The sequence below is a fragment of the Bombus vosnesenskii genome, unplaced genomic scaffold, assembly GCF_011952255.1.
Source record: "Bombus vosnesenskii isolate JDL3184/JDL3185 unplaced genomic scaffold, Bvos_JDL3184-5_v1.1 scf7180000013314, whole genome shotgun sequence".
In the NCBI taxonomy this organism is placed as follows: Eukaryota; Metazoa; Arthropoda; class Insecta; order Hymenoptera; family Apidae; genus Bombus; species Bombus vosnesenskii.
In genome coordinates, this window is record NW_022882960.1 from 2,648,394 (window position 1) to 2,659,972 (window position 11,579).

Sequence of the window (11,579 nt, forward strand, 5' to 3'; positions counted from 1 at the left end):
TAAACATTAGTTATATTCATTAAAATGTATATTTTTAAGCAAAAAGAATAACATATTCATGGCATTTATATATTATATTATATATATTAATAAAAACAACTATAAATAAAAAATCTAGAAAGATTACTATACAATTTTATTTATACTTATTACTTACTATACTTATTAAATGCATGATAAATTTTGATAAAATCTAAGTATTACAAAATATATCACATTTTTGTTGATCACTTATTAAACATTTTAATTATGCTTAAAATAATTTTAGGCAGTTTTACATACTTTTAATACATATTTATAATTCATGTTAATAAAATTTTGTATCTATAAATTCAAGTAATGATAGAGATATAGAAAAGGTTTTTTAGCTTATAAGCTAGATATTTTATATTAATACATATTATGTAATATGATTAAAAATTTAAAAATGATGGAAACGATTGATTCAAGTAATTTTCTATTGGTAAAGTATCTAATTTGTTAATATTCGAATCCACAAAAAATGATGTTCCTTCAACAGTTCCTAATGATAATTCAGAATAATTTATATGATCATACAAATTTTGATCTGTATTTGAAATTCCATACTGAAATTCTAAATCTTGATAATTTGTTAGATTCAATATTTCATTACAATTTATTTCAAATTGATCTACAAGATCATTCATTATTAATGTTTTTGGAGTAGTAACTTCTACAGTCACAATTTGTTCTGCATTAATATCTACTAATGAAAGAACCTGAGGGGCAAAATCTGTGTTCGATAATACATTTGTAAGTTCTAATGGCAATGGTGAATTTTCACATAAGTCATTAGAATTAAGCAATGTTTGTGCTTCCAAATATGAATCAGAATATTTGTTATTAATATCCACGTTTTGAAAAGTAACAGATTTGTCATCTGACAATAAGATTTTATTAGATCCTGCTTTCATTTTTAATTTTTTAGGTTTAAGCTTTTTTGGTTTCTCTGGTACTGGAACAAGATGACCATCTTCTGTTTTCATAAGTTTTACAACCTGTTGAATTTTTATTATATTTTAATTGTGCATCTTTGTTAAATTACATAAATGATTAAAAAGTAAAATATAAATGTAGAGTTAAATTCACCTTCTTTTTCTTCTCAAGTGTAATTCTATGACAAGTTTCCATATGACGAGAAAGATGATGGGATCTCTTGAAAGCAGTATTGCATTGCATACAAACAAATGGCCGATATTGTTGATGAGATAATTTATGTCTTTTTAATAAACTATTTCGTTTAAATGCTTTACCACATTCTTCACATATAAATTGTCTTTCCTTATTGTGTATATAGAGAACATGATCATTAAGAATACTAACACTAGTAAAAGTTTTACCACATTGTTCACATACAACATTTCTTTGTTCTACATGTAATTGTCTATGTCTATCCAAGTCTGATTTTCTTGCACACTGAAATGTACAACCATATATATTGCATGTAAACCTTTTTTCTTCTTTATGTATACGTCTAACATGTTGATCGAGAGCTCTTTGTGAAATTAATTTCTTAGAACAAATTAGGCATGTAAAAATGTCTCTTTGGAATATTTCCCTGTTTACTTTATTAAGATGTAATGTAGAATCTAAATGACGAGAATAATCATCCTTTTTTAAAAAAGTATGCCTGCAGTCAGTACAAAAGTAAATACCTATAAAATAGTAAGTTTTTATAAATTATGAATATATATTTTCTTATTCTATTTTTAAAAACTTACCGTTATTTGATATTTTATCATGATTCAATTTTGAAGAATGCACCATTTTACAATGTTCATGCACCTTCTTTTTGGAGGCAAAAGTGACATCACACTTTGGACATTTATAATTATCATGATTTTGGATATGAGCTATATATGTCTGTTCAATACTAAATGTTTGTAAACATCTTTTACACTTAAATTGTTTTCGTGTGCAATGATTTTCTTTGTGTTCCTTATCATCTTCTTCTGCTTTCAACATTTCTCCACAATCTGAACAAACTTTGCCATTTTCATAGTTGTGTTTTGCACGATGACGATTTAATAAAATACGTTTAGGAAAACTACGGGAACATACATCACAAGAATGTGGATATTTTGTTACTCTTTCACCATGTGAACGAAATAAGTGTATATCAAGGTGTTTACGCCTGGCAAATTTTGCACTGCAGTGAGAACAATTATTTTTTTGATGACCTTCCAGATGCCGATCTAAATGTCTTTTGTATCTAAATGTCATTGAACATTGACTACATGTTTTAACTTGTTTATTTAACATAACTAGATTATTGATTTTAATTTTACTCTGATTATTTGATGTTATAAATTTAGTTTCAGGATCATTATTTTCATCATTCAAATTTTCATTCTTAACTTCTAAGTTATACGATTTATCTTTAACTTGAGTAAAAACATTTTTCTCAAGTACAAAAGCCTTTTTTACTTTAACAGGAATATTGTTACTTTTTACATCTTCTGTATCAATTGCATTATTCATTTTTATTAATTTAATACTATTAGTATTCTTTTCATCTAAATGAGTTATAGATTCTGCAGATTCATTTTTCATTTTTAAATGATTTTGCTCTATGCATTTAAATCTCAATTCATTTTGAGAATTTGGTATATTTTGTAAAAAAATGTTTTCAATTTTTATAAAATCAAATTCGATACTATTTTTATAATCATTTTTGTTTTTCAATTGTGACTCAATATTTGAATTATATATTGGTGTAGAAGATAAATGTATTCCTGAATCTTTAGTTAAAAGTTTATTTACACAATCTTGTAAATAATCAACGACATTAACTTCGTTAATTTCTGAAGGAGATTTTTGTACTACCTGTAGTATTGAATTATCCTAATAAAAAAATGTTTAATCTATTATATTTATATTCATTATTAATTATTCCTTCCTTAATAAAATTATTTAATAAATTTACTGATTACAAATTATATTTCTATTTTCTAATAAAATATTGTTTGCTTAAGAAATTTTACCTGATCTTCAACTGAATGTTGTGATAATATTTTTGATTGTTGATATTTGATATCTGACATTGTTCAAATTATTTTAAACAATAATAATGAGCCCCGCATATGATATTTCGTATATTTGACAACTATAGGATAATTTTTAAGCCAAAACTAAAATTAATTAAACATTCCATGATGTTTATAACATAATTGCACTTAAATATAACCTAAAAAAATTATAAATGAAAAAAATAATCTTAGTTTAAGTACATCTATTTACCTTATTGTATAATTTATAATTACATATAAATACATTTTTTTGTTTATAGTATTTTAATATGCACCGTGTTTTTTAAATTGACAATCATGGTCCATCGGACATAACGATTTTTATTGTACTATTATTCTCATTGATCTTTAAATACAAATCTATTAATTGTGGTATTTTTTAGAACACAATCGTTATACCGCTAAGAATTAAATGAGATATACGTGTATTAAAAATATATACATACTTATTTGTATATATATGAGCGTTATTATATTTCGTATACATATGTATTATATTTTAATTCAAAACTACGAATTATTAGCATTTGTATCTAATCTAGGGAAGATAATACTATAGAAATAAATTGAAATAAAATTAGTAGTACTAAATTTTTACATATTTTTTATTTATGGTATAAAGACGTAATAAAAATACATATAATTTATAAATACACGTACATATATAATTATATATAAATTTATTGTACTATTATTAGATATTATAACATATTTGATTTAAAAAATATATTACATTGTTGTTTAATTATTATAATTAGAAGCTTAGAAATACTTGAAATAATATATTAAAAAATTTACTACAATTTTTAATTCAGAAAAAAATTATAAATTAAAGTTTACTTAAAGATTAATTTTAGTTATTATTATTATTAAAACAAATAAGACATTTTTCCAAGAATAAACAAGCTTCAACTGATATTTTCAAAAGCAGAAAGAGCTTTTTATGCTTAAAAAGTTTATTTAAAACATTAACCAATATAAAAGCAATTTAATGATTTGATTGTTTTTATATCTTTTTATCATTAAATGTTTTGATTTAATTATTTAAGATAGAGTACATATTTATAATCATTTTATCATAATATATATTATATTTCCCGCTAAATACATTTCACCTAATTAGTTTCAAGTCCTAGGAGATTTTAACTTGTGGCGGCATCTTTCAGCAAAATAATAATGTCAATATGAAAAGTTGTTGTTAGAAAGATTTATTTAAAATAAATTAGTAATTATTTTTTATTAAAGACTGTTTTAACATTATACATACACACATAGTCAACAATTTTTATTTTTAAAGTATTATTCGAGAATAAGAATATCTTTTAATCTTTTGCTACAATTTTAACCTTTATAAATGTCAAATGTGGAGATGTAAAAGATTATTTAATCTAAATCACTAAGTGTAAACATTGTGTGTATAGGATTTTACGATATAATATAAATATTACTGTGCTATAAATAAAAATGGGTGAAACATCTGAAATACAGAATAAAGATATCGGTCCTGGAGTTATAACTGAACAAGAACGTGAATTGGCTCAAAATGCACTATCTGAATTTCAAAAAGGAGCATATGCTAACTGTCTGTCATATTTAAACAAATTAGAGACCTTAAGACCCAAAGACTTGAAAGTAATGCATAATAAAGTTGTGGTAGAATGTTACAAAAATGATTTAAAGAAAACAGAATTATTAAGAAAAAGTTTGAATGCAATATGTGGCCAAATGTCTACAATTGATTCCACTGAAACCATAGATGATATTGAGAAATGTGTTATGAGATACAATCAAGCAGTTTTATTATATCACACAAAACAATATAATGCTGCAATTCAAATTATGAATAGATTATTTGCTTTCATAGAACCTATGGGTAAGTAATAAGATAACAAATTTCATGATAGCTTTTAAGTTAATAATATAAAATCCTACAAATATGCATTGTTTTTTTTTTTAGAGGAATCACTGGCACATAAAGTGTGCCTTCTTTTAATAGAATTACATATAGTAACGGAACAACCAGATGCAGCGTTATCTCTAATTAATTACATAGAAAGTCAACTTATATCCACAGATAATTCCAAAATTTCATCTGTTGACAAAGAAGGTATAATAAAATCCATAAAAGAACAGAAGGAACCAAAAAGAGAAGTTGATATAGTTACAGATGCATTTAAACTAAAATTATTAAAATGTAAAGCTAGAATATACCTTATGATGCATCAATTGAAATTATGTAAAAGGGAATGGAAGACATTAGTTTCTTTGGGTACACCTGTAGTAAGATATATTTTTAAAAATTACATTATTGTATTATGTGTTATATTTTGTATTTAATTTCTTTTACTTTCAGAATATATCAACTGTATTTTTAAAAGCTAATCTTGAGTATTTAAGAGGCAATTACAAGAAAGCCATTAAATTATTGAATTCTGTAACATCAGAGAATTTAGATTTTAAGTATGATGATTATATTACTATATTACACAATGGAAACATTTTTTTGTAATTGTAACTGTAATTGTAACTGTTTTAATGTTTTTGGTTTTTAGGACTTGTGGAGAATCTTCTGCTGTGTTATATTACAATAATATGGCATGTTTACATCTTGCTATGGGTAAACCAAATTTAGCAAGTTTCTACTTACGAAAGGCTTTACATGAAAATAAATGTGCTCTAGAAAGCGTACAAGTAAAAGATAATGGTAATTATAATCAATTTTTACTCTATAGTCTTTTTATGTAAAAATATTGGAAATAATAATTTTAGAAATTTGTTTTTATATAGATCCTTTATCTTCACGACCACTGTGTACGCTTGGTGGAAATAAACATTATGAATTAATGTATAGTCTTGGTGTATCACTTTTACATGCAGGACATGCATCGCTTGCTTTCGATTGTTTCATGGAAGCTGCACAAAAGCTTCATAATAATCCTAAATTATGGCTGAGAATTGCTGAGTGTTGTATTTATTGTCATAAACCGGTAAATATATATATTATATGTTAGATTGTTAGTTAGATCGTCACACAGTATTTCAAGAGAAACTAAATATCTTCTACCCTTTCGTTTGCTATTATACTATTTTTATTTATTATTTTTTCAGACAAATGAAGTTGATTTTAATATTCCAAAACGAAGAAAAGATCTAGTACAAAAAGTTGTTGGTACTGGAATTTATAGAAAGATTATTTTAGCTTCTTCTCTTTCCAAAGATATAAAGTATCATCCTGAAGGTTTTCCTTCCGCTATACCACAATTAACATTAGAATTCGCTTCTCTGTGTTTAAAGAATGCGTTATTTTTATTACCAAATAACAATGAACTTAATGTACCAATTACACCAATTACTGCTCCACAAACAGTACCTTTATCATTAACAGCCGGTCATAATTTAGGTATTTAAATAATCTATGTATTTAAAAATATAAATATTCATAAGTCTGATTGTTATATATATTTGTATCAAAAATATTTTAGGCTCTCAACATTCAACTTTAATGTCTCAAACTACTACCGTTGAAGCGTTAAATTTAAAAATTAGCGTTCTGGCTGCAAGTGCTTATGTATGCTTATGTCTTGGTGATTATGTTATTGCACTTGAACATGCTAAAGCATTACTAAATACTAATAAATTACCTGGTGCATATAGAATGTTAGGAAATCTTTACGCAGCAGAAAGTTTGATATTTATGGACAAAATTAGCGAAGCCATTGAATATCTGAAACCGGAAAATATTCAAGATTTAAGTACTTCTGTACTTATTCCTGAAACTCAAGATAAAGATAAAGAAAAATCAGATGAGGTTATTTCAAAACCAATAAAAAGTGAGAATTTATTTAAATCATTTAATTCTTCTGTGAAATTATTAGTTATCATAATTTTATGTATAAACGGTTACTACATAAAATAATTACTAATTTTATAGTGTGGTATCCGACGACAGTTCCTACGGGTATTGCTGTACTTCGTTATAACTTAGCCGTAGCTTACGCAATCCGTGGTGAACTCGATAAGTCTGGAGAAACTTTAAAACAGGTAATTAAAAAACTTATGCCATTTATGTGTGCATATTTCTTACAAATTTATAAATGAATTACCTTAATAATATATACCTATTAATCGATGCTTCTAATAAATGTTTTAGGTTTGGATGTCAAAGGGCCCAGACTGTGATGTTCCTATACATGTAATAATGCTAGCTTTATATATAGAATTGCAATTAGGTAATAATAGTATTTTTGGTCATAAATAATATCACGCAAAATATAATTAACGATTTTTTTATGCAATAGGTCATGCGGATATTTCAAGATCAATAATAAAACAACATTGTCCACAGTATCGTTGACGGTAAATTTTATATTTATGTAAAGTTTTCTTTCTATAGTTGTAAATAAATGTATACCTTAAAAAATTACGGATTTCTCAAGTACGTCGTAAATAATTAATAAAATTTGTAAAATTTTTGTACCCTTTATATGTAAAATATGAATTAGCTTTATTTCCATAAGTATAATGAACAGTTTGTGTGGTAAAGAAACGATAGGATGTTTGTAAAATAAAATTTACTGTATTGAAAACAGTAATGTGTACATATATTAGAATACTTTAAAAATATTTTCTCAATACAAGAAAGTATATGATTTATCCCTTTTTAAATATCAATTATTTTATGTAATTAATATTTATATAATTTATAAATTCATCGTTTCATAATATTTTTCTAAAATTATTCTGTAATAAAATTTATATTTTAAACTTATTTAGAATCATTTTCATAGTAGAAATAATAAATATAATAAAGGTATACACTAGATAACATTCAAATATACAATGAAGAATAAAGATAACCCCTCGACATAGTTGTCAGAACAGATTTGTCTACGGACTCCAGTATTATCGCCATAAACATAAGAAGTGAATTGCCGGTAATGATTTCGCCAATTGTTATTGGAAGTTTACTGGATGGTATTGGGGGCCTCTGGCCTGTAATATGGTCATGGCCGTCTAGGCGAATCACCCCAGGGCCTTATACTGGACCTTACTCTGTCTGACTCACATAGTTCCAGTGGTTCTCCGCTGTTTATTATTCTACGTGATTTATCTCTTTTTTCCTATTGAATATACGTAATAAACATAAAAATAATCGTTTCTTGCAAGTGAATAATACGAATCTAAACATGAGTTTTTGATACTTAATGATAATTTCATATTGCGTTATAAAATCATATTGTAAATAATAAATATGTTAAATAAGTAATTTTAAGTTAAATAAGTATTTATTATTTACAATATGATTCCATAATTATAATATGTTCATATTAATATCTTCATAACAATTTTTGTAGTAATTGATTATCAAAGTAATTGTAAAGATATGAACGTATATGATCGTGATAAAAGATATACATATACGACCTCAATCAAAGAAGCTTCAACATGAGTAATCACAGTTAAACAATGAAAGAAGAATAAACAATTCAATTGCATCGCATTGAGGAACAATCACACTAAAGGTTTATCTGGAAATTTCAATGCTTCTTCGATTGAAGAAGGACAGCGGAAGGTCCTTAGTTGCAGGTGCGATATACATATTACGCGACTTCCTTTCGTAAATCGGTTTAAAGTAACATTGAGCTGATATTTTTCTCATTCCGCTTATAATTTCAATTCGCGATACACGATTACTTATCGTTATTAAGACTCGTTCATTTGTAAAAATATAATAGAAAATTATATTGTATAAAAATGAGCCAACGAATTTTTAAGAAATAAAATTAACAAAAGTTACTAAAATTGATAGTTCTAACTTTCAAACAAAGAGTATAATTACATATCTTTGCGAAATATCGTGAAACATAGGTAGAAAATAATAAGGTTTTGATTAAAAAAAAAAAAGACTAAGAATCGATTGAACTAGTAAACGATTCGGTGGTTGGTTATTCTTCACGTTACACAAGCAAGATACCATTTTAATCGGTATGCACAGTCTGGAAATCTGAACTGATCACGCGTGTCCATGGAGTCGAAGCGGACTTGATAAATTTAAAATAAAATTGATCCAACCATTTGGCGCGCTGCCCTGACCCAGTTCGAGTTCTGCTCCCGTCTCCAGTGAACAGAACAAGACGACGAACACCAAGAATCGCCTCAGGGAATCGCCGCCCTCTGCGCCGGAAAATCGTCGCGAACATTGGAGAACTGTAGGGTACCCTGCCGACTTCTGCGGTTTTCCAGATTTTTCTATCTCCGTTAATACTTGTTTGTACTTGCTATATTTATTGGAAAAATTTCATGCAAGTAAATCCTCTAACCATGAAATGACAATATTTCTAAAGATCGCTTAGTTTTTGCATAGTACTTTAATTAACGTAATAAATATTTTTTTAATTGTAAAAGAATCATCATATCCTTAATTAGTGCTAAAGCAAAGTTCTTAATATTATAATCATAAATCATATTAGTAGTAGTAGTAAATCATATAATTATTTTGCATCTATTTGTACTTTTCTGCGAGCTAATACCTAAGTTTACAAGTTAACAAAAATTAACATTCTTTATTTAGACAAATAGCGATAGTTTAACAGATGATCGACCCTTTTTAACTAAGAACGTGTAAAAATAAGTTGATGACACAGATTGATTAAGATTCGTTTACTTTGTATCTTAATTTAGATCTCAAGTTACGAAATAAACGACTCGCTTGCTATGACGTTTAACTGCACGAAACGTTGGTGAAAAATAGATCTACCAAATTAATAATATAATGATTCAACATTTTTAGGATTAATTCTGTAATTATTTAGATACTTGATTACGTAACTTATGAATTTCCGTAATAAGATGTATACTGAGAACAAGAAAGTTGTATCAGTTATTGGGATTATTAATTAACGTGATTTCTTAGTGGTAATGAATAATAGCAAACGCATTGATAAAAGGAAAATGAGGATCACGTGAATAAGACTATCTATACTGAAATTTTCATGAACGTTCTTTTACGTCGAATACCTTAAAGGTTAAGAACGATGAAGACGCACGATATCCTATTACATTTTTTGCTTCACTTGATCTTTAAAATATATCTTTTATATATCGCAGGCTGGTAAAGAAAGATGACACGTAAAAGCAAGCCGTGGTATTAAGTAATCGGTCAATAAAAATGAGGTGTTTCTAAGAAGATAGCAAATTCTAGGCATTATCTTGATATTTACCAGACTTATACTTCTTAAATGTACAATTATTTTATTACTAATTTGTTTGTAATTCAAATAGTCAAGTATCTTAGACAGAACTAATGGTAGAATATTGGATGTTTGAAGAAGGTATAAAATCTAATAGAAACTTGGTTTAATTTTTTATTTGGCTTCCACCTCTATCTTTTCATCTTTCATTGGATTTTATTTATTCGATTACATTGTATATATACTATATACGTCGAACGATACGTCTAGTTCGCGAAGCAATTTATTGTCTTTTTTATTGTATAATTTTATTTAACTAAACATCTATTTAAAATTTCACAAAATGCCTCAATTCTTTTCAAACATATTATTAAATACTAATATATTAATTCTTATTAACACATGTTACTTCTTTTATGTACCTTGTCCCATTACGTAATCAACATATAAATCATTCGTTAGGCATACTATCTGTTATATCGACTATAATAAATGACGAATGTGTCGAAAGTATGATATTTTGTATATTTTATGAACAACATGACAGAAAGTGGTTACATAGGTTAAATCAGCATGTCGTCCGAATAATGATTACTAATTCTTAGGACAATGAGTGACGCATTTTCATGAAATACGAGATCTTGACACCGTCCCGTTTTTTTTAAGAATTGAAATTGAGAGTTTGTGAGCAAGAACGGACCTTGCTGAATTGTTCAAAATTTTTAAATTACCGAGATCAGCAAGGACATATGTAAGAGAGAAAAGATCGTTCTCGTATCTAAGATCCTTCCTCCAGGCTTCAGTAGGTCGGCGATTATAAATGTTCGCGTCCTGGTTTCTCTCGAAACAACAAAATAATTACAGACAATTAATCTGCAACGCGACATTCGCTGACAATTGTAAAAGGAACGTTGTCATGGTAATCGAAAAATTCATTAGATAGTGATGGGCAAAATTCTTGTTCTCGTTCAGATTTTTTATTCTATATTTTGTATTCGTTATTTATTTATTAAATAATTATTTTGTAAACGATATATTTTAGAATTAAACATTACTTTCAAGATTTTTTATTTTAATGACGTTCGATGACGTTCGAAGAGGGCGACAATATGCGGAATTGGGAAAAATAAAAAGTTCCTAGCTAATAAATTCGCAATTTTCGATACGATCGATAAACGATCGATATTTGTGTAATGTTCAAGAGGACAGGAAAACTACGTTTAGTGGAAAAAACCAAACAGAGACTGCTTTATTTATTTTGAAGTTGGTATTCTATATCAAATATGCATGTAGACTTTCTTTACTATTTTTAAATTGCTTTCCTATGACAAAAAGATAA

At 26.6% G+C, this 11,579-nt stretch overlaps 2 protein-coding genes across 4 annotated transcripts; one reads left to right on the plus strand and one right to left on the minus strand.

Annotated features, from left to right (window-relative positions):
* Positions 1–253: 253 nt before the first annotated feature.
* Positions 254–3,543, minus strand: LOC117235054 (oocyte zinc finger protein XlCOF6-like). Of its 3 annotated transcripts, none has more exons than XM_033496721.1 (5): positions 3,295–3,543; positions 3,006–3,208; positions 1,743–2,865; positions 1,111–1,676; positions 254–1,019 (listed from the first exon to the last, which is right to left on the minus strand). In XM_033496721.1, exons 2-5 carry the CDS (start codon positions 3,063–3,065, stop codon positions 414–416), a joined length of 2,355 nt encoding a protein of 784 aa, XP_033352612.1. In that variant the 5' UTR covers positions 3,066–3,208; positions 3,295–3,543; the 3' UTR covers positions 254–413. The 3 variants fall into 3 exon arrangements, with proteins under 3 accessions (XP_033352612.1, XP_033352610.1, XP_033352611.1); XM_033496719.1 differs by having other exon boundaries at positions 3,006–3,152; positions 3,262–3,543; XM_033496720.1 differs by having other exon boundaries at positions 3,262–3,543.
* A 660-nt stretch (positions 3,544–4,203) lies between these two features.
* LOC117235049 (CCR4-NOT transcription complex subunit 10) lies at positions 4,204–7,638 on the plus strand. Its single transcript, XM_033496711.1, has 10 exons — positions 4,204–4,923; positions 5,008–5,330; positions 5,404–5,510; positions 5,603–5,754; positions 5,838–6,037; positions 6,159–6,450; positions 6,533–6,880; positions 6,982–7,091; positions 7,201–7,279; positions 7,349–7,638. Exons 1-10 carry the CDS (start codon positions 4,515–4,517, stop codon positions 7,402–7,404), a joined length of 2,076 nt encoding a protein of 691 aa, XP_033352602.1. The 5' UTR covers positions 4,204–4,514; the 3' UTR covers positions 7,405–7,638.
* Positions 7,639–11,579: the final 3,941 nt, after the last annotated feature.